Source organism: Salmo salar, chromosome ssa05 (assembly GCF_905237065.1).
Source record: "Salmo salar chromosome ssa05, Ssal_v3.1, whole genome shotgun sequence".
Taxonomy (NCBI): Eukaryota; Metazoa; Chordata; class Actinopteri; order Salmoniformes; family Salmonidae; genus Salmo; species Salmo salar.
In genome coordinates this window covers 52,739,129-52,766,570 of record NC_059446.1, presented here as the reverse complement: position 1 = coordinate 52,766,570, position 27,442 = coordinate 52,739,129, and the positions used below count along the sequence as shown (strand labels likewise).

General features: G+C 41.5%; 3 protein-coding genes and 1 non-coding gene across 6 annotated transcripts in view; 3 read left to right on the top strand and 1 right to left on the bottom strand.

The window, feature by feature from the left end:
* LOC106605109 (replication protein A 32 kDa subunit) overlaps window positions 1–8,069 on the top strand; it is an 11,727-nt gene extending 3,658 nt beyond the window's left edge. Inside the window, exons 6-9 of the mRNA XM_014200427.2 lie at window positions 4,731–4,850; window positions 5,935–6,066; window positions 6,425–6,519; window positions 6,849–8,069. Of these exons, the coding sequence (XP_014055902.1) occupies window positions 4,731–4,850; window positions 5,935–6,066; window positions 6,425–6,519; window positions 6,849–6,936 (435 nt within the window). The 3' untranslated portion in view covers window positions 6,937–8,069. The remainder of the gene's footprint in view (window positions 1–4,730; window positions 4,851–5,934; window positions 6,067–6,424; window positions 6,520–6,848) is intronic.
* LOC106605107 (protein THEMIS2) lies at window positions 7,761–20,315 on the bottom strand. 3 transcript variants are annotated; one of them, XM_014200424.2, is made up of 7 exons: window positions 20,146–20,315; window positions 19,011–19,178; window positions 12,542–12,682; window positions 11,875–12,303; window positions 10,384–11,585; window positions 8,358–8,475; window positions 7,761–8,137 (listed from the first exon to the last, which is right to left on the bottom strand). In XM_014200424.2, exons 2-7 carry the CDS (start codon window positions 19,114–19,116, stop codon window positions 8,037–8,039), a joined length of 2,097 nt encoding a protein of 698 aa, XP_014055899.1. In that variant the 5' UTR covers window positions 19,117–19,178; window positions 20,146–20,315; the 3' UTR covers window positions 7,761–8,036. The 3 variants fall into 3 exon arrangements, with proteins under 3 accessions (XP_014055899.1, XP_045574319.1, XP_045574320.1); XM_045718363.1 differs by lacking the exon at window positions 20,146–20,315 and adding an exon at window positions 19,387–19,622; XM_045718364.1 differs by lacking the exon at window positions 20,146–20,315 and adding an exon at window positions 19,387–19,620 and having other exon boundaries at window positions 7,761–8,134.
* On the top strand, window positions 19,992–27,442 carry LOC106605108 (nuclear inhibitor of protein phosphatase 1). Its single transcript, XM_014200426.2, has 7 exons — window positions 19,992–20,127; window positions 20,330–20,390; window positions 21,136–21,289; window positions 21,495–21,721; window positions 21,977–22,121; window positions 25,685–25,749; window positions 25,943–27,442. The coding sequence occupies exons 1-7, from the start codon at window positions 20,024–20,026 to the stop codon at window positions 26,294–26,296; spliced, it is 1,110 nt and encodes a 369-aa protein (XP_014055901.1). The 5' UTR covers window positions 19,992–20,023; the 3' UTR covers window positions 26,297–27,442.
* LOC123743266 (small Cajal body-specific RNA 1) lies at window positions 20,738–20,891 on the top strand. The gene has a single exon (XR_006770074.1).

Here is a 27,442-nt window from a genome sequence, read left to right as displayed (position 1 = left end):
ATAAATATTCACTTACCTTTGCTCTTCATCGGAATGCACTCCCAAGAATCCCAGTTCCACAATAAATGTTCAATAAAGTTCATCTTTATGTCCAAATACCTCCATTTTGTTCGTGTGTTTAGTCCAGCATTCCAAATTCACAAAACGCACGCGTTTAGTCCAGACAAAGTTCAGTTACAGTTCGTAGAAACATAACATGTCAAACGATGTATAGAATCAATCTTTAGGATGTTTTTATCATAAATCTTCTATAATATTCCAACCGGACAATTCCTTTGTCTTCAGAAATGAAAAGTAACTCAGCTCGCTCCCAAAGCTGCACGCATGACTGAGCTCATGCCAATTTTCCAGACACCTGATCCAATCAGCTCTTATTCTCTCCCCATTCACAGTAGAAGCCTGAAACAACGTTCGAAAGACTGACATCTAGTGGAAGCCTTAGGAAGTGCAATATGACCCCACAGTCACTGTATATTGGATAGGCAATCACTTGAAAAACTACAAACCTCAGATTTCTCACTTCCTGGTTGGATTTTTCTCAGGTTTTCGCCTACCATATGAGTTCTGTTATACTCAGACATCATTCAAACAGTTTTAGAAACTTCAGAGTGTTTTCTATCCAAATCTACTAATAATATGCATATCCTAGCTTCTGGGCCTGAGTAGCAGGCAGTTTACTCTGGGCACGCTTTTCATCCGGACGTGAAAATACTGCCCCCTACCCCAAAGAAGTTCATGTGGGAAGCTTGTGGAAGGCACATTTTTAGGATTAAATGTCAGGAATTGTGAAACTGAGTTTAAGTGTATTTGGCTAAGGTGTGTGTATATATAAACTTCCGACTTCATCTGTATATGCATCTAGGGCAGGGAGTTGCCTCTGGCATTTTGATTCACAAATGTAAACTACACCATGCCGGTGGCGGTCAGTGCTGTTTAAGATTAGGGAGGACGATTCATTTTTTTATGCGCATGGCCTTATTGCTATTACAGAATATTTTATGACTGTCATTTGTATTCTATTCATCCAGCTCAATGTATCATTGATAGGTTTAGGCTATTACATGATACGCAAATTTGCCATATACCTATCATGAGATTGCTACAACCTAGCCTACAATTGAATGTTTATAGCCTAGGTCGAGAGACAGGTCGAGAGACAAATTGGAGTAATCGAGGTGAGACCGTGACACTTTAAATACTGCCGTGCACACTCTTGCCTGCATCTAGCTGATTTGGTGTGCAATCATTTGTCCAAACAGTTACAAAACGTTCCGTTTTGCAACTAAAACAAGAGTTTCTATTGGACAAATTTGGGAAGGTCCATTCCCGTTTAGTTCCATTTGCTTCCGTTTAATAAACGTTTTGCAACAGAATTGGCAAAGTGAATACACCGTTGATCACTAGCACACACGGTTCACTTTCATAGCAGCCTCATACAGCATCATCACTTTGATGACCATGTGCAAAAAATCTCCCCAAGCCAAACCAAAACTGCTACACAGCCTACATCGTTGTCACCATATTAGCTAACGTCGTAGTCAACAAAGTAGAACTAGTAAACCCACAATCAATCCCTGTGTACAATCACGCAGTACAGTGTACAGCAGTCAGTTTAGCAGTTACACCAGCGGGCCCCTGTGGCAATAAATTAATAAACAGAAAGCTCCCCTTGACTTGGAAGAGTTGCCGTGTTGAATAGCCTTAGCAAACATAAATTGCATTCCTCTCTGTCAGGTTCTTGTGTAGGCTAAATCGGCTGCATTAGCTAAGTATGTGAAAGCTAAACCAATAATTAAAAAAATACACTGAGTGTACAAAACATTATGAACACCTGCTCTTTCCACGACAGACTGGCAAGCTATGATCCCATATTGATGTCACTTGTTAAATCCACTTTGATCAGAGTAAATGAAGGGTAGGCTTTTTTGAGACAGTTGAGATATGGATTGTGTATGTGTGCCATTCAAAGGGTGAATGTGCAAGACAAAATATTTAAGTACCTTTGAACGGGGTATGGTAGTAGGTGCCAGATGCACCGGTTTGTGTCAAGAACGGAATTGAGGCTGTTCTGAAAGCAAAAGTGGTGGATCAACTCAATATCAGGAAAGTGTTCTTAATGTTTTGTACACTGATTGTATAGCTAGCTCTCTCTCTCTGCTGCTGCTTAATTTAAGAATTTAATTTGTTCAAACTGATCAACTATTTTCTTTCTCAATCTTTGAGTCAACTATTCACCACACTTTATGCACTGCTGTGCTAGCTAGCTGTAGCATATGGTTTCGGTACTAGATTCTAGAGGTCGACCGATTAATCGGAATGGACGATTCGGTAAACGATATTTTTGGCCACCGATTTGGCAATTTGTATTTTTTTATTTTAAATTTGAATTTTTTTATATTTTTTATTATTATTATTACAATTTTTTTTTTTTTTTCACCTTTATTTAACTAGGCAAGTCAGATTAAGAACACATTCTTATTTTCAATGACGGCCTAGGAACGGGGGTTAATTGCCTTGTTCAGGGGGGATTCGTTTTTGCAACCTTCCGGTTACTAATCCAATCCAACGCACGAGGAGCCTGCATGGCAGGCTGACTACCTGTTACGCGAGGGCAGCAAGAAGCCAAGGTAAGTTGCTAGCTAGCATTAAACTTATCTTATAAAAAACAATCAATCTTAACATAATCACTAGTTAACTACACATGGTTGATGATATTACTAGTTTATCTAACGTGTCCTGCGTTGCATATAATCGATGCGGTGCCTGTTAATTTATCATTGAATCATAGCCTATTTCGCCAAACGGGTGTTGATTTAACAACCGCATTTGTGAAAAAAGCACTGTCGTTGCACCAATGTACCTAACCATAAACATCAATGCCTTTCTTTAAAATCAATAAACAAGTATATATTTTTAAACCTGCATATTTAGTTAATATTGCCTGCTAACATGAAATTGTGTCACATCTCTAGTGTTCATTGCACGCAGAGTCAGGGTATATGCAACAGTTTGGGCTGCCTGGCTCGTTGCGAACTAATTTGCCAGAATTTTACGTAATTATGACATAACATTGACATAACATAACTCGTAAGCATTCATTCAGACAGCACTTTTGTGCGTTTTGCCAGCAGCTCTTCGCTGTGTTTCAAGCTGTTTATGACTTCAAACCGAGTGGGTATAATTTGTGGAACGTTCCAACAGGAATCTATTCCAAAAACTTCGTAAATAACAAGGTTGCCAAAAAAACAATGCATACAAAGTTGTATAGCGGCAGAATAAGATACCGGGTAGTGAGTGGTCTATTTCATTGCGTTTTTCACTCATCACGTTTATTCCGAAAAATGTCTGTCGTCACTCTGGTTGCCTATAGACAAACATTAAGAATAAGCTACGTGGTGAGTTGATGCCTATTCGGCAGCTAGTTAGCTAGGTTTGTATGCATTGCTACTTTGTATGCGTTGTTGGTTGGCAACCTTTTACTTTACGTTTTTTGGAACAGATTCCTGTTGGAACCTTCCACAAATTATACCCACCCCTTTAAGCCTGTCAACTCCCAAGATTAGGCTGGTGTAACCGATGTGAAATGGCTAGCTAGTTAGCGGGGTGCGCGCTAATAGCGTTTCAAACGTCACTCACTCTGAGACTTGGAGTAGTTGTTTCCCTTCCTCTGCATGGGTAACGCTGCTTCGAGGGTGGCTGTTGTTGATGTGTTCCTGGTTCAAGCCCAGGTAGGAGCGAGGAGAGGGACGGAAGCTATACTGTTACACTGGCAATGCCAAAGTGCCTATAAGAACATCCAATAGTCAAAGCTATATGAAATACAAATCGTATAGAGAGAAATGGTCCTATAATAACCAACTTAAAACATCTTACCTGGGAATATTGAAGACTCATGTTAAAAGGAACCACCAGCTTTCATATGTTCTCATGTTCTGAGCAAGGAACTTAAACGTTAGCTTTTTTACATGGCACATATTGCACTTTTACTTTCTGCTCCAACACTTTGTTTTTGCATTATTTAAACCAAATTGAACAGGTTCCATAATTTTTTTTAGGCTAAATTGATTTTATTGATGTATTATATTAAGTTAAAATAAGTGTTCATTCAGTATTGTTGTAATTATCATTATTATAAATAAATAAACAAAAAAATCGGCCGATGCATCGGCTTCTTTGTTCCTCCAATAATCGGTATCGGCGTTGAAAAATTATAATCGGTCGACCTCTAGATTCATTCTCTGCTCCTTTGATTGGATGGACAGCATGTCAGTTTATGTTGATAGGTTGCAGGATGTCCTCCGGAAGTCTTCATAATTACTTTGTAAGTCTATGGAAGGGTGTGAGAACCATGACCCTCCTAGGTTTTGTATTGAAGTCAATGTACCCAGAGGAGGATGGAAAATAGCTTTCCTCTGGCTACACCATGTTGCTACCCTAGAGGGTGCTGTTGAGTCTACAATAGCCCTTCATTGCAAAACAGTGTGGTTTTTTTTAATCAGTTATTTGTTGACGTGAATGTATTTGGTATAGTTTTATCTAAAATGTTTCACTTTATTTTTTTAATGCAATTCACTTAGTGGGATGGTCCTCCCTTCTCTGAGGAGCCTCCACCGACCTGTGCAAATGCATTCATGTTAACTGAAAGTATGTGTTGCACATTCAGTCCTGTGTGTCTCTCTGTGTCTGATGCACTGACTGTGGGTGTTTGTGTAACTTCCTGTCTTCGATAGAACCACAGGTCCGTGGTAGCGTTCAGCGTCCGGCCCCTAGAGGACATGAACGAGATCACCTCCCACATGCTGGAGGTGGTGCAGGCACACGTGCTGCTCAGCAAACCACAGAATATTATGGTGAGAACTTCCTTCACACATGACAAAGAGCACCAGGGCCTAAAATTAACACCCGCCTCATGCGGGTAGATTTTGGCATTGGTGGGTAAGATGCCTTTTTCACCAGCCATGTTGGCAGGTGGTCAGGGCTTTACACTTTAAGCGTTTCACTGGCATTTGTTAATAAGAAGTCAAGTATGATCACATTTATAGAAAAATAAATGCTGCAGTAGCTGTTTTCATAGTATTTCTGCCATTTTGTTTTATACTTGGTAAATTAATCGCACAAAGTCAAAACTACGTATCCTATAGCCTATCCCACCTCGAGCTGCCACACTGCCTGTCTAGGGGCTGTGCGTCCATGAAGAGCTGAGTGAAAGATTGTTTTTTAGGAGCGCTGTGCACAGGCATAAAGTTGGTCTAATTTCCTTGAATCGGAAGTCTACTGATACTTTGTCCTTGTTTCTTGGCAATTTACATTGTTTTGTTCGCAAGCTAGGTTTCTTTTTCAAAATTTGAGTTTCAACTGCTAGGGAAGAGAAGACAATGCAGCTATTAGTCAGACTCTGAATCTCATGCGTGACTCTTGGGTCATGTTATCATGGTAACCTCCTGCCTTTAACTGGGCATGTGAACATCTGTGATTATTTTGGTTAACACTGGTCACAAAAATGTATACGAAATTAAACAATATACCACATTACTTCTTACTAGTAATAAATGTATTGTTTTAGAAACATTACAAAGCATGCTCATCTGTTTTTTTGTTTTGTTGATGTAATTTTAGGGGTGAAGAAATAAAAAATGTGGTGACCCAGTGGCTGGTGGACCAAAAAGTAACTTTTAGGCCCTGAAGAGCACCACTATGCCTGAATTTTTTTTTTTACTCTTTCCCACCTGTATAACAGTAGAGCTGACGAGTTGGCCTTGGCCCATCTGCCACGTATTTAAATGGAGATGCATGAATCATTAAACTTAGCTTTGAATAAGGCTGTTCGACCTCAGTAATGCCACAATCAGCTGCTTGTGCTTTTTATGAATAAAGTTTTGTTTTGAATGTCTTCTTGCTTGGCACCACTCACACACAGTTCTGGTTCCCTTTTAGATGGGCGGAGGAGGGGGAATGAACACTAGCATGGTGCCCATGTCGCGGCCGGGAATGGGTGGCAACATGGGAGGTGGATATTCGGGTGCCAACGACATGTCCGCTAACGGCCTGATCCCAAGCCAGAACCAGGTGAGTCCGCAATGGACTAAAGAAAAGCGCTGGGAACATTAAATAGTTGGTAGAATAAACAATAGGTAGCCTAAACGCACCGACCATACCAATTGGAAAGTAAACCCGCACACCTTACCTGTTACCAGGTGAATGGAGAAAAAAAGTGTTCTTTATTTAAAATATCCAGCACATTGGTGGTCTAATGATTACAAAATTAATTGGGCCTCATCATTTATTAAAAATGCCTTACCCAACTTACCATACTGCCATCTGTAGGACTGGCATAACAATTGGGAAGTCTTCAAGAGTTCTACATGTGATTGGCACAATATTCTATATGAATGGTTTTTATGTTATGCTCTTGTCCTCTCATAAGGTGCTGAGCTTGATAAGGAGCTGTCCAGACGCACAGGGTATCAGCACACAGGACTTGAAGCAGAGACTCAGCGGCATGAGCTTGGCTGTCATCAAGTAAGACGTTCCCTTCCCTCCGTCCTCAATTCAGTTTCTGAAGTTCTTGATATGCTTGAATGTGTTCTGTTGGACCACAATAATGGTCATGTTCTGCAGGGCACAGCGTTGGCCGGCGTTCAGATAAAAATATTTTATAGAACAAACATGTATTTCTGGGATGTAGAATAAGTAATATTGTCTCTATTCATTGCATTTCTATCTGCAACGTTCAACATTTGCCTACTGAACGTGGCCCAGTGCACTCTCATGTGCAAGGCATAAGAGTAGACTGCATAATTAAGCATGCTGCATTGGCACCAGTCTTACTGTCCTTTGTCTAATCATAGGCATGCAGTGGAGTTCCTCAGCAACGAAGGACACATCTTCTCCACCATTGACGAGGATCACTTCAAGTCTACGGACAATGACGACTAAAGCATCTCTCCATTCCCTGTTAGCATTAATAACATGATCATAGTCTTGGGTCCATTCTCAACACACTGTGCCGCTATGAGCGGACGATTGTATTTAAGAATAACACCCAAACACCCCTCTTAGAATTTTAAGATCTCAACACTCTGAAAATAGAACCTGTAGTCATTCATGGAAGCATGATTCATACTGAGGAACATCATGGAATATGTCTATAATCCTGAGGGTTTCTGTGAAATTAGGCCTTGGTTTGACTGACGTGGTGGCCAGTGTTCACATATCCTGTTTCAACTTCCGTTAATGATATTACAGTAAGAGTGGGTGCATCACAGGCCAATGGTTTTTCTCACAGTGAATGCAATCTGTGTGACTACCAGTTCCTGATTCATTGGTCTTTGTAGTTGTCATTTAAAAATGGTGAACAGAATGTAAAACTTTGCCATTCCTATTCAGATTGTCTTATGTCTCTATGTTTTGTTTTTGTCTCTAGTAAACGTATATTTTCAGAAAAATTTGTAATTTGTTCTCAAGATGTTACTATTTTAAATAGTCAATTGGGAAGTATCTCTTACAATGTGTGTAACCTTAGAATGCAGAAGTATAATATCATACAGTATCGATACCCAAAGCAATGATACATATGCACAAGTAAAGCTTTGTGTTGCGCATGAAGATCCCCACTGTTATCACTCCGGCTTTCTTATATTGACCTCCACTCTTAACAGTAAGGTCACTGACGCTGTCAGACTAGCATCATTGAGTTTTAAAATAAGGGGACATTTTAAGTTACAAAATACACGGCTAAATTATGAAATGTAACAACCATAAACACCAATAGCCTTTTATTATGATAAGCATTTTGGATAATCGGTTGGCAAGTGTTGCTTGTGACTGTAGCAATGTAGAAAATTAAAACCAAGTAACAAAATATAGGTACAATAAGACATGTATCCTGTTTTTGCAGTCCCATCTCAAAGTATTCACGGTTACAGTGGCTTGCCATCAGTCTGCATAGTTCTGACATTGTCTTGCACCCCATAGTCTAGTCTATTTTATGCAATGATACTTTAGTTAGCCTTTTAATAGTTATTCCTCTGGCTGGTTCAGTAAAATAAAAAATTGTCCTGTGTTCTTAACTTGTCGTCCAATTGCTCATAATCATGGTCACTGTCCACATCTGCTTGTACTTCATATTTCGCCGCTGCTGAAAGACAAGTTAATTTGAGGCTTACAATTGAGGTTTTGTGTGAAGTGATCACCCAGTGCAAAAACATTTACGTAAACAGAACTACAGATAACAGTAAAGTGTTTTATAAAAAGATGCACCAAATTCAGAAATGATGAATGGGGTAATTTTTGGCGTTGACTTTGACTTCCCGGATGTCATAGCTCACAAGTCATTTTCAATGTAGGACATACTGTACCTTTTTTGTTGGGCTTGTGACTTATAGACGTGATGTAAGTGTTTGGCTGAGCCTTGCCTGACTTGACATCGGTAATAGGCTTTCTTGGATTCAGCGGAGGGGCATCATCCTTGAAAGCCTTCACGACAACAGGAAAATGAAACTACCGTTATTCTAGGAAGTGTACATGCTATGTTGAAAAAACAGAAACCACATATTTGCATGGGGTGAGGAGTCTGCGTTAGCAAACAACATTTTCACATAACTGATGAGACAGTAACATGTGTGTTATGTGTGAATGTTCTAATAATTTTTTTTTATTTAACCTTTATTTAACTAAGCAAGTCAGTTAAGAACAAATTCTTATTTACAATGAAGGCCTACTAAAAGGTAAAAGGCCTCTTGCGGGGACGGGGGCCTGAGATTAAAATAAATACAATATAAATATAGGACAAAACACACATCACAACAAGAGAGACCACACTACATAAAGAGAGACCTAAGACAACAACATAGCAAGGCAGCAACACATGACAACACAGCATGGTAGCAACATAACAACATGGTACAAACATTATTGTGACCAGTCAACAGCAACAAGGTGAAAAAGGTAGAGACAACAATACATCACACAAAGCAGCCATAACTGTCAGTAAAAGTGTCCATGATTGAGTCTTTGAATGAAGAGATTGAGATAAAACTGTCCAGTTTAAGTGTTTGTTGCAGCTCGTTCCAGTCGCTAGCTGCAGCGAACTGAAAAGAGGAGCGACCCAGGGATGTGTGTGCTTTGGGGACCTTTAACAGAATGTGACTGGCAGAACGGGTGTTGTATGTGGAGGATGAGGGCTGCAATAGATATCTCAGATAGGGGGGAGTGAGGCCTAAGAGGGTTTTATAAATAAGCATCAACCAGTGGGTCTTGTGTCAGGTATACAGAGATGACCAGTTTACAGAGGAGTATATAGTGCAGTGACGTGTCCTATAAGGAGCATTGGTGGCAAATCTGATGGCCGAATGGTAAAGAACATCTAGCCGCTCGAGTGCACCCTTACCTGCCGATCTGTAAATTATCTCTAATCTAGCATGGGTAGGATGGTCATCTGAATCAGGGTTAGTTTGGCAGCTGGGGTGAAAGAAGAGCGATTACGATAGAGGAAACCAAGTCTAGATTGAACTTTAGCCTGCAGCTTTGATATGTGCTGGGAGAAGGACAGTGCACCGTCTAGTCATACTCCTAAATCCTTGTATGAGGTGACTACCTCAAGCTCTAAACCTACAGAGGTAGTAATCACACCCGTGGGGAGAGGGGCATTCTTCTTACCAAACCACATGACCTTTGTTTTGGAGGTGTTTAGAACAAGGTTAAGGGTAGAGAAACTTGTTGGACACTAAGAAAGCTTTGTTGTAGAGCATTTGGGGGCGGGGGGGGCAGCTGAGTATAAGACTGTATCATCTGCATATAAATGGATGAGAGAGCGTCCTACTGCCTGAGCTGTTGTTGATGTAAATTGAGAAGAGTGTGGGGCCTAGGATTGAGCCTTGGGGTACTCCCTTGGTGACAGGCAGTGACTGACACAACAGATTTTCTGACTTTATACACTGCGCTCTTTGAGAGAGGTAGTTAGCAAACCAGGCCAAAGACCCCTCAGAGACACCAATACTCCTTAGCCGGCCCACAAGAATGGAATGGTCTACCGTAATATAAGACATTGATTGAGCATCCCAAGACTCTATTATATGAGGCAGCATTTTAGTCCTAGTCAAATCAAGTCACAACTTATTCAACTTATTTAAAGTGTATTTCACAATATCTCAACATACTTTACAGAGAACATTTTAAGTTAAAACAGAAACATCAGACATAGAGACAGTACAGTGACACAATTTTTTTTGCAAAGCAGAGTACAAGGGCATTACATGGGATGCAAGACAGTAGGCAGGACATGTAAGACAGTAAACAAGTCCAGCAAGACAGGAGGGACAACAGGAGATGAGCAGTGCTATATCCTGCCTAGAAAGTACATAAGGTTTGAAAGGAAAAGCTTACCGGAGGCAGAGGAGCAGGGGGCCTTTGAGTCTTTTTGCTATCAAGACTTAGACCACTCAACAGGGAAAGGGTGCTGCTTTTGGGTGGAAGACAGGGGGTGTCTGGTTGTGAGGGTGAAGGGGTTGCCTTGGAAGTCTTTGAGCCTGACAATGGCTTTGAGCCTGACGGCGGATTTGATCTTGATGATGGCTTCGGCTTTGGTGGACGTGGTGGTGGGGGCTCATCTGATGCGGTGAGCTTTCGAAATTCGTAATAGAATGAGTCCGTCACCTCTGTAACTGTCTCCAGGTGATATTCTTGGGTCAAAGGCAAGGGGTCGTTAGTAAAAGACAAAGACATGTTAAGCCAGTCGGTGGGTATCTCAAAACACCTCTCTGGCTTTCCTGGAAGGCTGGCCTGCACCATGGGCTGTATAGTAGCCTCCTGCAGCCTCAGGGATGAGAACCCCACCAGAGGATCTTTCTCCAGCTCTGCGTCACCACTCACCACCTTAACGTCCAATGGCAGAGCGAAGGCCTTGCACAAGTCCTTCAGGCTGTACTTCTTATTGTCAGTGAGCTTCTCCACAAAGTGGCTCTGCATGTACAGGGGCAAGTGGACCACCTCGCTCTCCTCCTCCTTCTCCTCTTCATCCTCCTCCTCGTCATCATCCACTTCTTGGAGACGTCTACATACAAGGACCTCTACGGTCTGTTTATTAAGCTTCACCTTCTCGCAGCGCAGCACCTCCAGCTGCTCACCCACACTGAGTGCCAGAAGCCCCTCCTCCTCCAGCTCCTCACTGTGCTGCGTCACCCTGACCGTGAGAAACGGCGCTCGGGTCGAGGCGGCGTACAGCTCGTACACCGACTCGAACTCCCGCGGCCTCCGTCGCAGCCGTCCCCCATAGCTCTGCGACATTAGGAAGTACTGGCGGGCCTTGCGCCCCTTGAGACCTGAAGCCAGAACCATGGCTGAGGAACCACGCTTGTGAAGGACTAGAGGATGGCCCTTGTGTAGTTCAGCCAGCCAGGTACAACAGAACAGAGGCTGGCCCTCATGGTGCTCCAGTATTTCAGCCATTGTGGGGAAGGCCTCATCTGGCTGTGCAAAGACCTCGAGCAGAGTGAGCGGGGTAACAAACGTCAAGTCTTGGGATTGCGTAGTCACGTCGACCACATCCACCTCCAAGCTGGAGGGGAACTTGACTATGTTCTTCCTCACTGTGAGAAAATTTGAGAAATTATGTTGAAAGGGTGATGACCCATACAGTAAAGTACTAAACTTGATGCTGAGCAGAATAAAAAAGCTAAGCTGTATGTTCAAATTGCACAATCCTGTAGTGTAATGATTTGTGAAAAATAAATGCAGGCTACAGTTTGACAATAGCTTTGATGACGTGCTTCTCAGGCAACACTTCTCTCAATTCTAGATTCTAACATGATATCTCAATGTTTTTTCATTGGCTAAGGAAGTATGCCGTTGGTTGACTTAGAACCAGGTTCTACTCACAGTGCATGATGGCCTGGACCTGGTATATGGGGCTGAAGACTAGCGATGCCCTGTGCTTGGTCTTCTTGCTGAAACAAAAGTGCCGGCTGCAGAGGTGGGGCGAGGACATGATCTCCTGGAGGGTGTAGGTCTGGTCACTCTCACACTCATAGAACTCCCCACAGCAGGAGAAGGGGACTAGCACTTCAACCGACGCCCCCTGCTGGCCTCTGAGTTGACAGCGGACGCAGCGCTCCTCACCCCCGTCCTGCTGCTCGATGTGTAGCATGGTCACGGCCATCCCAGCGCCGAGGGTGAAATTCTGTAAGGTCAGCTCACATCGGCTGGTGAAGGTGAAGGGAACGCAGGTGTCCAAGCCTACAGGTCTCAGACTCACCATCTCCTCCACTGTGCTGTATGGCATCTCCTCTGGAACCAGCTTGAACAGATCTGAGTGGGAGAGTCCGCAATGAGGCCATGAATAACACAGCATTGATCAAGTGATTTTATTCAAATGAATTAAACATATTACCATGGTTAATAAAGAATAAGGGGGGCTCGCATACATAGAATTACTAGAACTGCCATTCTTGGTCAAGTCAATCATCTGTGCTAGGTGGACTGGAGGCATTTATTTTTCTATTTCTAGGTCTGGCTAAGCGCATTTGTTGAAAACCGTAAGCCTCACCTGCATGGTTGATGGGCAGCTCAAACTTATCATTGTTGCTGGTGTCCTCACAGCTGACAGACAGGAGCTCGATGCCGATGACCTTCACCAGGTCCCCAGTGGACAGGCACACCTCGCTTCCCGACAGCTCATAAACAGAGCCTATAAAGCATCAACACACCACAATTTCAGCTCTGATGACAGTGCAATATTTGCAGCAACATGCACCCACTGTACTTGTTGATTTATTTGATTTTTTTTATCGGAGGTGTTTACTCAAAAGTACTGTACCGTTACAAAGCATGCCTGAACTGATGGAAATAGATACACAGTACACAGTACTAATTTATCTGTTCCAGGAACATCACTCATGAGACTTCCTACTTTCATTTTCCCCCCATTTCCTTATTTGGAATTAAATTGCTTTTTCTTGTGGGTTGCAGGTCATTTATTTGATACATTGTCTCAATATCAACCTGGTTGTAGTCAGCAGTAAGCGTCAACAATTCAAGGTAGTCTACTGACTGACCACCCATCCATATAACCAAGCATATTATTATCTATAAACCTTTGAACATGTTATATTACATATAGTCCTCTACGTATTTAGTTAGAAAGTGAAGCAAAAACATTTCATTTAGCTCTATACTCAAGCATTTTGGATTTGAGATCAAATGTTTCATGAGGCGGCAGTAGAGAATGTCACCTTTTATTTGAGGGTATATATACATATCTGTTTACTGTTTAGAAATTAAAGTACTTTATATATCTACTCCCATTTGTTGTCATAAGTATTTGGACAAATTCACTTATGTGAGTATTAAAGTGACTATTAAAGTAGTCAAAAATGTGTATTTTGCTCCCATATTCCTAGCATGCAATGACTACATCAAGCTTGTGACTCTACAAACTTGTTGGATGCATTTACGTTTGTTCTGGTTGTGTTTCAGATTATGTTGTTCCCAAAAGAAACCAATAGAAATCAAATCAAAGTTTATTTGTCGGCTACACAGTTTTGCAGATGTTATTGCAGGTGCAGTGAAATGTATGTGTCACGGATTCCCCCGGTACTGCTGCTCATTCAGTTCACCAGCTCCGGCTTACTGAACTGGATCATTACCACCAACCCCGGACTGTGTTGTCTCATTATGCACACCTGGTTCCCATTTCCCCTGATTAGTATGTGTATATATGTGCCCTCTGTTCCTCATTGCCCTTGTTGATTATTGTTCCATGTCCGTTGGTCTTGTGAGTACATGTGCTCCGTTGTATCGCCTTGCGCGTTACGGTGTTAGTGTGCATTTGTTATTACCGGTCTCGTCCGGTGTATTGTTATTACTGGTCTCGTCCCGTGTATTTCTTAGAGGTTTACACCTCGCTCATTGTTTGTGTTACAGCCCTGTGTTGTGTGTGTTTGTTTTGGGCTTCGTCCCCGTTATGTTCATGAGGTACGCATTTTTGGGTAGAGAAATGTAAAAAACTATTTCGGATTCCTGCGCCTGTCTCCTATCATTATACAACGTGACATTATGTTTCTAGCTCCAACAGTGCAGCAATATCTAGCAATACAATAATATGCACATAATCAAAAAGTGTATATATATATTTTTTTAAAACAATGAATTAAGACGTCAGAGTCCGGAATATATGTATGTGAATGGGGGGATATAGACAGTATGGATATGAATAGGAAAGGTGTGAATGGTAAATAATGTACTGTCATTTTGGAGTCACTTTTTTTGTAAATAAGAATGTTTCTGAACACTTCTACATTCATGTGGATGCCAACATGATAAAGGATAATCATGAATGAATCGTGAATAATGATGAGTGTGAAAGTTAGCGGCACAAAGATCATAGCTCAAGACGTGTATTCTAACTGTGGTCTTGCCATACTGGGAGACTTCAATAGATGGGTTTACCCAAGTTGTGCAGGATAATATGATTCGATTTGTAGTGACTTTCATTTACAGATGTAAATCACGAAGCTCATTACATTGAGCACAACCATTAAAATAAAAAAAAGCTTGAATAAAAAGGGGCTAAAAAAACATTAAGTGGTTAAGTATTATAAAGGATACAGAAAATAATAAAGCAGGCAACAAGGACAAAACAACAGAACTCAAATTAACGTATATGACCAAGACAGATTATATTTAGCGAAAGACAGTTTGAAGAAGTGATTCTTGAGCTCAGACTTAAAGGCAGTTGTGGTCTGGGGCATGTGGGGGGGGGGGGCTTGTTCCAGAGCCGGAGGACAACAGAATGCTTAGTCAGCCATTGTTTTTAAGCTGTCTTTGGGACTGCAAGTAGTCTTTGATCATTTGATCAACTGACTTGCCTAGTTAAATAAAGGTTACATTTAAAATAATACAAAAATGTTATGACCATGAAGACTGTTTGGGGCTGAGGAGTTCACTGAGGTATTGGGGACCAGAGGCATTGAAGGTACCAGAGGTGATGCAATACTGGACCTAAGCATTAGACATGAACCAGCTTTACCATAAACCATCCATCCTACCAGCCATTGGCCACAGTGATCATCAGGCAGTCCTATCTCGAAAAGCCCAACAAACCAGAAGTGAGAGCATCGCCCTATCCAACAATCTAACCTGGACAGTTTTGGAAAGTGGATCCCAACCCACTCCTGCCAAGAAGTACAATGCCCCTGATGCTACATCCAAGACTGTTGCCTTCTATAACATGGACTGCTGCATGTAATGACCACTTCCCTGTCCAAACTGTGAAAATGCACCCTACTGACAGACCCTGGATGACAGCAGAGGAGACTGGTAGGAGCAGGTATAGGAGGATAGGCTCAATGTAAAGGCTGAAACAGAATATATGGAAACCATAGTCAAACACATATGGAAACCATGTTTGACTCTGTTCCGTTTATTCCAAACCATTACAATAAGCCTGTCCTCCTATAGCTCCTCCCACCAGCCTCCTCTGGCTGAAATCAAGGCCCCTCTGAAAATGTATATTCCTGGCCATGATCAAAACAACAAAGTAGGAATGACAAATTAAATTAACTGGTTCTCTCAGGTCAGCCAATCACTAACTTCCCTGGACACAACAGCCATCCCAGCCTTCTTACGTTCCCTGCAGCCTCTCCCAGAAATCCAACCCTGGGAGGTGTATGACAAGCTGCATGTGATCAAAAACAACAAAGCCCCTGGCCCCTACGGTGTGCCACAGCAGATCCTATGAGAATTTGCCTGCGAGTTCCCAGACAGTTTGGAAGCAGACCCGAAAGATCATCGACTTACGCTCTCGTTAGCCTTTTGGACTATACAAACAGTCATACATCCCATCCACCATAACCACCCTCATCACCACTTCTCCAAGGCTTTTGACAAAATCGGCCACACCATCGCCATTGAATGCCTGATCCAACTGGATGTCAGACCTGCCCTCACAGCATGGCTCTGCAGTTTTGTGACCGGATGTAAACCCTCAGACTGGCAGGAGCTGAAGGGAGGTGTGGCTCAAGGAACTCCTCTGGGTCCTCTCATCTTCCTTGCAGTCATTGACGGTGCAGCCCGGGATGTTGACAGTAGGTGGAAGTACGTTGATGATTTCAGTCTGGCCCACACAAGCACAATGGGAAAAATCTGCACACCACAGCAGGCCCTGGACAACTTTGACTCATGGGTTCAGGCAAGCAAAATGTCACTGAACCCTGCCAAGTGCAAGGTCCTATCAGTGACCCTCACTAGAAACCCATGTCCTCTCCAGATCGAGGGGCAGGGCTGCGTAAGAGCTCAAAGTGTCTAATAGTGTGAAGATTCTAGGGTTAATGGTACAGACGGATTCACAATGGGGTGAGCAGGTTGTTCGTTTTTTTTCAATCGCTGTGGTGAAATTTTCACAATTATGTGGTACGTTTTACCAACGCTTAGTACAAAACTCAAAACAGATTATCAAAAAGCAGTTGTTCCAGAACTCAAAGCACATTTCCAAATGACTGAGTACAACACACAAAATCATAGTCACCTTTTCACAAAAATTAAACCAGTGTTTCATCTAGAAATACATGTTCCACATTGCAATACATGTTTACATTAAGTACTTGCCTTTCACAATACAATGCTCACATTACTTTTAATATGATAGTCTTATTTGTTAAAATACCTTTTACTATTACTTAATCTAACTGCTTTTATTCGATAGTCACTTAACCTTTTGGTAAACCTATAGATTTTAAACTGGTTTGTCTACTATATACAGATTTGGAGAACTACAGAATTACAATGTATGTTTGTAAAGTATACACATATAAAGTATGATATACACTGAGTGTACAAAACATTAAGGACACCTACTCTTTCCATGATCTAGACTGACCTGGTGAATCCAAGTGAAAGCTATGATGCCTTATTGATGTCACCTGTTAAATCCACTTCAATCAGTGTAGGTGTAGGGGATGAGACAGGTTAAAGAAGGATTTTTAAGCCTTGAGACAATTGAGACATGGATTGTGTATGTGTGCCATTCAGAGGGTGATTGGGCAAGACAATATTTAAATGCCTTTAAACGGGGTATGGTAGTGTGTGCCAGGCACACTGGTTTGTGTCAAGAACTGCAATGCTGCTGGGTTTTTCACGCTCAACCGTTTCCCATGTGTATCAAGAATGGTCCGAGGACAGACGCTGCGCGCTTCAACACTGGGCGGTCCCGTTCTGTGAGCTTGTGTGGCCTACCACTTCGCAGCTGAGGCAAAGTTACTCCTACATGTTTCCACTTCACAATGACAGCACTTACAGTTGACCGGGGTAGCTCTAGCAGGGCAGAAATTTGAGGAACTGACTTGTTGAAAAGGTGGCATTCTATGATGGTGCCACATTGAATGTCACGGAGCTCTTCAGTAAAGCCATTCTACTGCCAATGTTTGTCTATGGCGATTACATGGCTGTGTGCTCAATTTTATACACCTGTTAGCAACGGGTGTAGCTGAAATAGCCGAATCCACTAATTTGAAGGGGTGTCCACATACTTTTGTATATATAGTGTATCTTGCATTTTTTTGCTATTGGATCAACTGGTTGTTAAAACAACTAAATTGAGAATATATCATTATGTTGTATTTTGGTGATTAAACCAATGTTTTCATGATATTTCACAGTCAACTTATATTTTGGATGAATGGTTATGTGGTGAAAGATGTTTCCAAACAAAATGAATACACAATGAAAGGTTTTGAATGTAAGACTGGGTGCGTTACAAGTGTTAACAGTTTGGAGTTTTGTACTAAGAGTTTTGAAAATTCACCACAAAATTCACCACAAAATTCACCACATTTCCCAAGAGGAAAATAGCAACAAAGCGATTGAAAATAACTGTAATAACTCAATGTTTTATTTTAGCAAAGTTGAAAGATAATGTTTGTAAGAAGACCATTGTAGGCCAAAATTTATCTTTTAACTTAAATAAACATAGCATTTTTAATGGTGAGCTTTTCCTATCTAAGATCACATTTTTTGGTTGCACCTCAACAAGCGCTCTCCACTTCTTTTCACATCATTCTAGACGTATGTCAGGCTTGGATTCGCAATACCAAAAGGTGTTTCCACATGTACATGAACAACGAGGGCATTTACTGCAATGTCGATGAGAACCTATGGCCAAATGCTCAAGACAGGCTTGATGCAAATTAGTGCCTGCTAAACGTTATTTTTCTTTCATTCATTTAACTGATTTCATTTTATTACAGTACACCTATGTGGTAATGATATCTGAACAATACATTTACTTTTTGCATCAATGATTATTACTGTAAAATATGTCTTAAATGATCAACCTTTGATCGCACATGGTATAGAAATGATGAAAATAATGAAACCAGTGAGTCTAGCATTTTTTTGGGGGGTGGAGGGGTTATGATATTTATGCCTATGTAACTTTCTCACTCATCATTATTAACGATTCATTCACGATTATCCATAATCATGGTAGCATCCACATGAATATAGAAGTGTTCAGAAACATATGGTACTCTCATTTACAATAAAAGTGACTCCAAAATGACACAATAAATGATTTACCATTCATTTCTATTGGGCGCAACATAATCTGAAACACAACCAAAGCAAACTGTAAATGTATCCAACAAGTTCGTAGAGTCATGGCGTGCTAGGACTATGTGACCGAACGCTACACTTTGACTGCTTTAATACACATATAATTACATTTGTCCAAATAAATGACACCTTCAAATGTGGGGACTAGATACTGTCATTTCTAAACAGTAAAACAGATATGTATATGAAAGTACCCTCAGTTGTAAGTAAGATATTCTGTACTGTTGCCTAATTATGAGACTTTTGTTCTACTTCTGTTTGTGTATGTCAGAATTGATTATATAAAAAAACTGCCACTGACTGTTAATCAGTAAGGTCTACTCTGCTTGTCTGTCTCATTTCTGGCAATGTAGAAACTGGTTTGCCCACACATGGAGTTTATGAAAGAAAGTATGAAAAAGTCTTACCTTGAAAGTATACCCCAGAGCAAACCTGCAGAATCCGTGGAAGACAAGTTTGATCCAAGGATGCAATGAATTCTTGCAGGGACATAACTGTTTCAGTGCCTGCCATCACTGCAGTGCTGCCCGATGTTGTGCTGTCAAGGCTCAACTGTGGTTCCAAGAGAGGTGCCACTGATTTAACAGTCAGAAGCAACAATTGTATGAGGAAGTAGGCAACCAGATATTTTCAAGTAAAGTTAACCCCTACCCTGTTACACTAGCTTGTGTTGCCAATAAAGATATGTGAACTGGGTTTTACTTATTTATTGTTTGCTTATTTTATGCAGCCATTAACATTTTATTATTTGCCTACAATCAAAAAAAGAAGCTTACAACTCACCATGTTCCTATTGAAAAATTATGGATCCTAGCAGTACAGTATTCCATTGTGGATTTTTTTTATTCTATTCATGTTTGCTGTATGTGAATATATATTTTTTTATAGATGTCTCACTATCACCTGTAAAGCAGCCCCTCGGGAATAATAAACATTCTATACCTTACTCCATAGCAGTTCAAAGGTATAATTAAAATACATTCTGCAAAAGTGTATGGTCTGTGACAAATGGGAAGCTACATCGTCTACCAACATGAAATGACACCGCAACTTCCTACAAGTTGCAATCTATAAATGTAACATGAAACAAGGAGTATGTTGCTCTAGTAGTCTATGTTATTCTGCCCAGTGGCTTTTCAATAAAAAAACAGTCTATGCTATTGACTATTCTTGAAGCTATTCAATATGATTCAAGTGAATGAGCGATAATGAAAGCTAAGCATAATAACTGTGTGCGTGTGTGTGTTCACAGTTCATAGTTTTGAATCATTGCCATTACATTTCAGTATGCAACCTTTTTTTCTAGAGTCGAATCAAATCATTGTAGATAATGGAACGTATTAATTTATTTTCATCCATTTGGGCAGAGACAGAGAGATTTGGCTGTCAAGGGTTTAACCCCACAAAACTACAATTCCCAATGCAAGGTAACATTTTACCCAGCGGGTTTGTGAATGGAGAGTCCTGCAAGATGGCGACTAATGCAACTGCTACAAACTTACCATCTTTTGATTGTCCAACATGGTGAGAAAATGCACTTACCGGTATATTTACGTTGTACAAAGACATCAAGTGCATGCGAAATCACAAAACAGCATTACTTTTTTATTTTGTAGCTAGAAACGTATGTATTCCTTTCAGCCACGTCTTATTAGCAAACATATGCTAGCTAGCTGATTCATTTCACTGAATGGTGTGCGTAGCTTTTGGTCCTTGTTGTTTTCAGGGCAGGCAAGCCCCCTCCAGGACTCCATTTGGACGTGATGAAAGGTGACAAAATGGTCGAGGTAAGAGCTTAGGGCTTCTGTGGCGAAAATTTGAACTGCCTATCTGTATTATCTGCACTCTTTACAAGGCTAGATATTCTGTATGGTTCCTTAGAAAATGGCTAATATCTTGCATAATACATCAGTCATTGGTTTACTTACTTTCTGTACTAACCAGCTGTACCAGCTCTATTAAAAGCTGTGTTAGAGAACCATAGAATATGGTCCTACATGATGTAGTTTACCTATAAATGTCTATAGTATAGACTGTCTACTTCAATATAGTCTACTTCAGTCTGTATAATTCAATATAAGTAGCTAGGTGTCATGGTGTACTTAACTAAATAAACAAATTTGATCATACATGCATGCACCAGATACGGACACGACTGTCCTCAGCCCAGTGCATCCTGGTGCCTGAGTTCTGTGACTGTTGGGTTATAAGAAAGGGTCCACAGAAACATCAGCCCTGATATTTAAGCTCATGAGTGCACTCTTGAGTTATGGCTCAGAGGCACAGGGCTTTAAACTGTTTCTTACAGCTGGCAAGGATTTCATTCAATGTTATCAGTGTTGTTAGCCTGGGTGTCTGTTTAGGATCTTTTGCCAACTCCTTATGGAATTGTCATGCTAAAACAGCTTGGCGTGAGAATGAGGGACGAGGAGTTGGCAAGAAAGCAGAATTATATCTGGGACCAGGCAATGATGTGACATAAGAAAATACATGTATTGCCCAATCTGTTGTTATGATGGTGAATCCTTGAAGAAACTGATCATTGACGAGAAGAAGTACTACTTATTCGGGAGGAACCCGGACATGTGTGATTTCACCATCGACCACCAGTCATGTTCACGCGTGCATGCTGCCCTGGTCTACCACAAGCACCTGAAGAGGGTGTTCCTTATCGATAACAACAGCAGTAAGTGAACTGTCGTGTACATCAGTCTGTAAAATAGTTTATCTTACCTCGGCTAGTAAAAAGTACTCAAAATGTAACAGTTGCATTGCCTTAGAGGAGTGCACTGTAGAATAAAGGCTGTGCAACTATTACTCTTTACTTCACTTTTTCTAAATTACATCCGTACACGATATGTGGACTTGAAGTTTGTAAATTACGTTCTCAGCGCATGGTACCTTCCTGGGACACATCCGCCTGGAGCCCAATAAGCCTCAGCAGGTCCCCATAGACTCCACCATGTCGTTTGGGGCGTCCACGCGAGCCTACACCATCCGGGAGAAACCTCAGAGCCAGCAAGGAACCAACGCCGCCACGGGGGACAGCAAGGCCGGAGAGGACGAGGAGGGGTCTAAGGGTCTCTTAGGGTTACCAGAGGAGGAGACCGAGCTAGAGGTGTGTCTGTGTGTCTTCTGTAGTTGTCTACTTGGGCATTTGTCTGGACATGCTGTTAAGGAGGGTGTGTACTATTACCACAGTAGCTATAGATAAACTATGTAAAGCAGGACATAGTGAGTTATCTTTTGTTCTGTCAGTGTCTTTAGTGTTTTTTTAGCTCTCGCTGTTTCCAATTCCGTGTGTTTAGTGTCAACTTTGTTTCACTTCTCCTTTCCCAAACATTCATCCATCCCCTGGTCTGGGCTGTGACAGAACCTGACGGAGTTCAACACGGCCCACAACAAGCGCATTTCCACCCTGACCATCGAGGAGGGCAACCTAGATATCCAGAGACCCAAGAGGAAGAGGCGGAACTCAAGAGTCACCTTCAACGAGGACGATGAGGTCATCAACCCGGGTAAGCTCTCTTCAACTCCATTGGCCTAACATCAGTACCCCAGTGCTGTTGAAGTATTGGTTCTTTATCTGTAGTTGAGGAAAAGTGTTTCTGTGCCTGTCTTCAAATTTCACAGTGTCTAAGAGACTTTTTAAAATGTTATGATTTAAAGAAAATACTGATCCTAGATTAACACTCTTACTCTGAGAGTCTTTGTGAACATGGGCCCTGATTTACAGTACCAGTCAAAAGTTTGGACACCTACTCATTCAAGGGCATTCTCTCAACCAGCTTCACCTGGAATGCTTTTCCAACAGTCTTGAAGTAGTTCCCTGAAAACTTGTTGGCTGCTTTTCCTTCACTCTGCGGTTCAACTCATCCCAAACCATCTCAATTGGGTTGAGGTTGGGTGATTGTGGAGGCCAGGTCATCTGATGCAGCACTCTATCACTCTCCTTCTTTGTCAAATATCCCTTACACAGCCTGGAGGTGTATTGGGTCATTGTCCCGTTGAATAACAAATGATAGTCCCACTAAGCGCAAACCAGATGAGAGGGCGTATCGCTGCAGAATTCTAAATAAATCACTGACAGTGTCACCAGGAAGCACCCAAATGCCATCACACCACCACCTCCATGCTTCACGGTGGGAACCACATATGTGAAGATCGTCCGTTCACCTACTCTGCATCTCACAAAGACAGCAGTTGGAACCAAACATCTACGATTTGGACTACAGACAAAAGGACAGATTTCCACCGGTCTAATGTCCATTGCTCGTGTTTCTTGGCCCAAGCAAGTCTCTTATTATTATTGGTGTCCTTTAGTAGTGCGTTCTTAGCAGCAATTGGACCATGAAGGCCTGATTCATGCAGTCTCCTCTGAACAGTTGATGTTGAAATGTGTCGGTTACTTGAAATCTGTGAAGCATTTATTTGGGCTGCAATTTCTGAGGCTGGTAACTCTAAAGAACGTATCATCTGCAGAAGAGGTAACTCTGGGTCTTCCTTTCCTGTGGCGGTCCTCATGAGAGCCAGTTTCATCATAGCGCTTGATGGTTTTTGTGACTGCACCTGAAGACACTTTCAAAGTTCTTGACATTTTCTGAATTGACTGACCCTCATGTCTTAGTAATGGCCTGTCGTTTCACTTTGCGTATTTGAGTTGTTCTTGCCATAATATGGACTTGGTCTTTTACCAAATAGCCCTATCTTCTGTATACCACCCCTACCTTGCCATAACACAACTGATTGGCTCAAATGCATTAAGAATGAAAGAAATTCCACATTAACTTTTAACAAGGCACACCTGTTAAGTGAAATGCATTCAAGGTGACTACCTCATGAAGCTGGTTGAGAGAATGCCAGGAGTGTGCAAAGCTGTCATCAAGGCAAAGGTTGGCTACTTTGAAGAATATCAAATATAAAATGTATTTTGATTTAACACTTTTTTTTTTTTAACTACATAATTCCATTTGTTATTTCATAGTTTTGATTTATTCACTATTATTCTACAATATAGTAAAAAATTAAGAAAAACCCTTGAATGAGTAGGTGTGTCAACCTTTGACTGGTACTGTAAGTGTTTACATAAACGGAGGCCATCAGACTGTTAAACAGCCCTCACTAACATAGAGAGGCTGCTGCCAACATACAGACTCAAATCACTGGCCACTTTATTAAATGGATTTAATAAAGGTGTCACTTTAAATAATGCCACTTTAATAACGTTTACATATCCTACATTACTCATCTCATATGTATATACTGTATTTTAAACCATCTATTGCATCTTGCCTATGCTGCACGGCCATCGCGCATCCATGTATTTATATGTACAGTTGAAGTCGGAAGTTTACATACACCTTAGCCAAATACATTTAAACTCCGTTTTTCACAATTGCTGACATTTAATCTTAGTAAAAATTCCCTGTTTTAGGTCAGTTAGGATCACCACTTTATTTTAAGAATGTGAAATGTCAGAATAATAGTAAAGAGTGATTTATTTCAGCTTTTATTTCTTTCATCACATTCCCAGTGGGTCAGAAGTTTACATACACTCAATTAGTATTTGGTAGCATTGCACAATAAGTTGGGGGAATTTTGGCCCATTCCTCCTGACAGAGCTGGTGTAACTGAGTTAGGTGTGTAGGCCTCCTTGCTCGCACACGCTTTTTCAGTTCTGCCCACAAATTTTATTGAGGTCAGGGCTTTGTGATGGCCACTCCAATACATTGACTTTGTTGTCCTTAAGCCATTTTGCCACAACTTTGGAAGTATGCTTGGGGTCATTGTCCATTTGGAAGACCCATTTGCGACCAAGCTTACATTTCCTGACTAATGTCTTGAGATGTTGCTTCAATATATCCACAATTTTCCTCCCTCATGATGCCATCTATTTTGTGAAGTGCACCAGTCCCTCCTGCAGCAAAGCACCCCCACAACATGATGCTGCCACCCCCGTGCTTCACGGTTGGGATGCTGTTCTTTGGCTTGCAAGCCTCCCCCTTTTTCCTCCAGACATAATGATGGTCATTATGGCCAAACAGTTCTATTTTTGTTTCATCAGACCAGAGGACATTTCTCCAAAAAGTACGATCTTTGTCCCCATGTGCAGTTGCAAACTGTAGTCGGGCTTTTTTATGGCGGTTTTGGAGCAGTGCCTTCTTCCTTGCTGAGCGGACTTTCAGGTTATGTCGATATAGGAGTCGTTTTACTGTGGATTTCGATACTTTTGTACCTGTTTACTCCAGCATCTTCACAACGTCCTTTGCTGTTGTTCTGGGATTGATTGGCACTTTTTGCACCAAAGTACGTTCATCTCTAGGAGACAGAACTCGTCTCCTTCCTGAGCGGTATGACGGCTGCGTGGTCCCATGCTGTTTATACTTCAGGCATTTGGAAATTGCTCCCAAGGATGAACCAGACTTGTGGAAGTCTACAATTTCTTTTCTGAGGTCTTGGATGATTTCTTTTGATTTTCCCATGTTTGAAGGTAGGCCTTGAAATACATCCACCTCCAATTGACTCAAATGATGTCAATTAGCTTATCAGAAGCTTCTAAAGCCATGACATCATTTTCTGGAATTTTCCAAGCTGTTTAAAGGCACAGTCAACTTAGTGTATGTAAACTTCTGACCCACTGGAATTGTGATTAAGTGAAATAATCTGTCTGTAAACAATTGTTGGAAAAATTACTTGTCATGCACAAAATAGATGTCCTAACCGACTTGCCAAGACTATAGTTTGTTAACAAGAAATTTGTGGAGTGGTTGAAAAACGAGTTTTAATGACTCCAACCTAAGTGTAGGTAAACTTCCGACTTCAACTGTATATATTCTTGTTCCATCCCCTTACATTGTGTGTATGTATAGGATAGTCGTTCTGTACTTGTTAGTACTTACTGCACTTTCGGAACTAGAAGCACAAGCATTTCACTACACTTGCATTAACATCTACTAACCATGTGTATGTGACCAATAAAATTTGATTTGATTGGGTGAAAATAATGAAGTGTGTGCCAATCTAAACCTTTTGCTTCACTCGTAATGCATGCGGTAACTCAGTGCTTCTTGAAACATTACAGAGGACATTGATCCCTCAGTGGGGCGCTTCAGAAACATGGTGCAGACTGCTGTCGTCCCTATAAAGGTAAGCCTGGGTTATATCCATAGTAAGCTGCTAAATTGCATCTATTACCTGAGGTGTCAAGATCCTTTTGTACAATCACATTGCCATTTAAGGAAGCCTATGATTAAGAAAATTGCAATGATATTCCAGAAACATACACTATTCATAGCCTGCAGATGAGTTGCTACTCAATCTTTTGTAATTTCCACTCTAGAAACAGAAAATGGAGAGGCACGGCTCACTTAGTATGGACGACGTTGTCACGAGGCGCATCCACAATTACACCTTCGGCGGCGGCCTTTACGGGGACCTGCCACCCACCAGCCACGAGGGCCACCCCACCGGGGCCCCGAGCGGAGCCACTATCCTGGGCGGTCTCCCTCTGCCCTTCCCAAACCCAGCTCCAGAGGTGAACCTGACCCCGGATGCCCCCCAGCCACCTGTCACCCTCAACCCTGTCCCCGTCACAGGCCCCTATCCCTCTGAGGTCCTCAATGAGCCCCGCAAGAAAAAGTATGCCAAAGAGGCATGGCCAGGCAAGAAGCCCACCCCCTCCCTACTAATCTAACCCTCTCCCTACACTACGGCTCTTTCTCAATTTGTCTTTCCTCTGATTCCTGAGTTTCTCCCATTCTTCTCGGCGTCCTCTCTCATGCGTTGGAGAAGATCCAAGGCTGTTTCCTCTTGGACCTTCTCCAATATATTTTGAGTCTGAGGCGAGGAGAGAGGACACGAGGAATCCTTGGAAAGCCAAATTGGGAAAGAGCCTATGTGGTGGAGGCAGGGCTGACTCTCAGGTTATGGGCGGAGACATCAGGGACCATGACCCGTTGGAGGCGGATCGATTTTACTTGGGGATTTTATAGTTTTGTCAATGTTTTTTACGTTACTTCCTCGTTCTCCTAAAGATTATCCCAAAGACTTGAGTAGTACATTCCATGAAGACAGAAACACCACTCCTTCGGGAGCTGAATGTTTGATGCGTTTTACAAATTAAGTCATATAAAAAAAAAAGGCAGTTCTTGGCAGACCAGGTCAGTTGGTCAGGTCAGTAACTTGTGGCATAAATCGGTGTCCCATGGCCGTTATCTCTAATTGATAGTCGGGCATAGTGCAGGGAAACAAACACGAAGTGGATGTAACTTAGGAAAACAGCCCTTATGTTGGAAACAAACATTGTTCTCATCCAGATTCACATGTATTTATTTTCCAAGCTACAGCGCACAATATTACAGGAGGTTTTTAAAGGACCTGCTCCGTGTTATCATTTTTGCCATGGAAAAACACATTGCGATACTGGTATCATCACAGCCTAATCGTTATATGGTTGGTCACTGTGAGTTCCATATTACTATCTCCACTTCCTTCTATACGGTCTCAGTATTGGTTTGAAGTCGATCGTTGGACGTAGTATTTTTGCTCACTGTAAACATGCGTATACAGAGCATTCGGAAAGTATCCAGACCCCTTGACTTTCCACATTTTGATACGTCAGTCTTATTCTAAAATGTATTTTTTCTTATCAATCTAAACCTTAAAACCCATCATGACAAAGCAAAAACAGGTTTTTAGAGATTTTAGCAAAGTTAAAAATAAAAAAGGTGAAATCACATTTACATAAGTATTCAGACCCTTTGAAGCACATTTGGCAGCGATTACAGCGTCGACTTCTTGGGTATGACGCTACAAGCTTGGCAGACCTGTATTTGGAGAG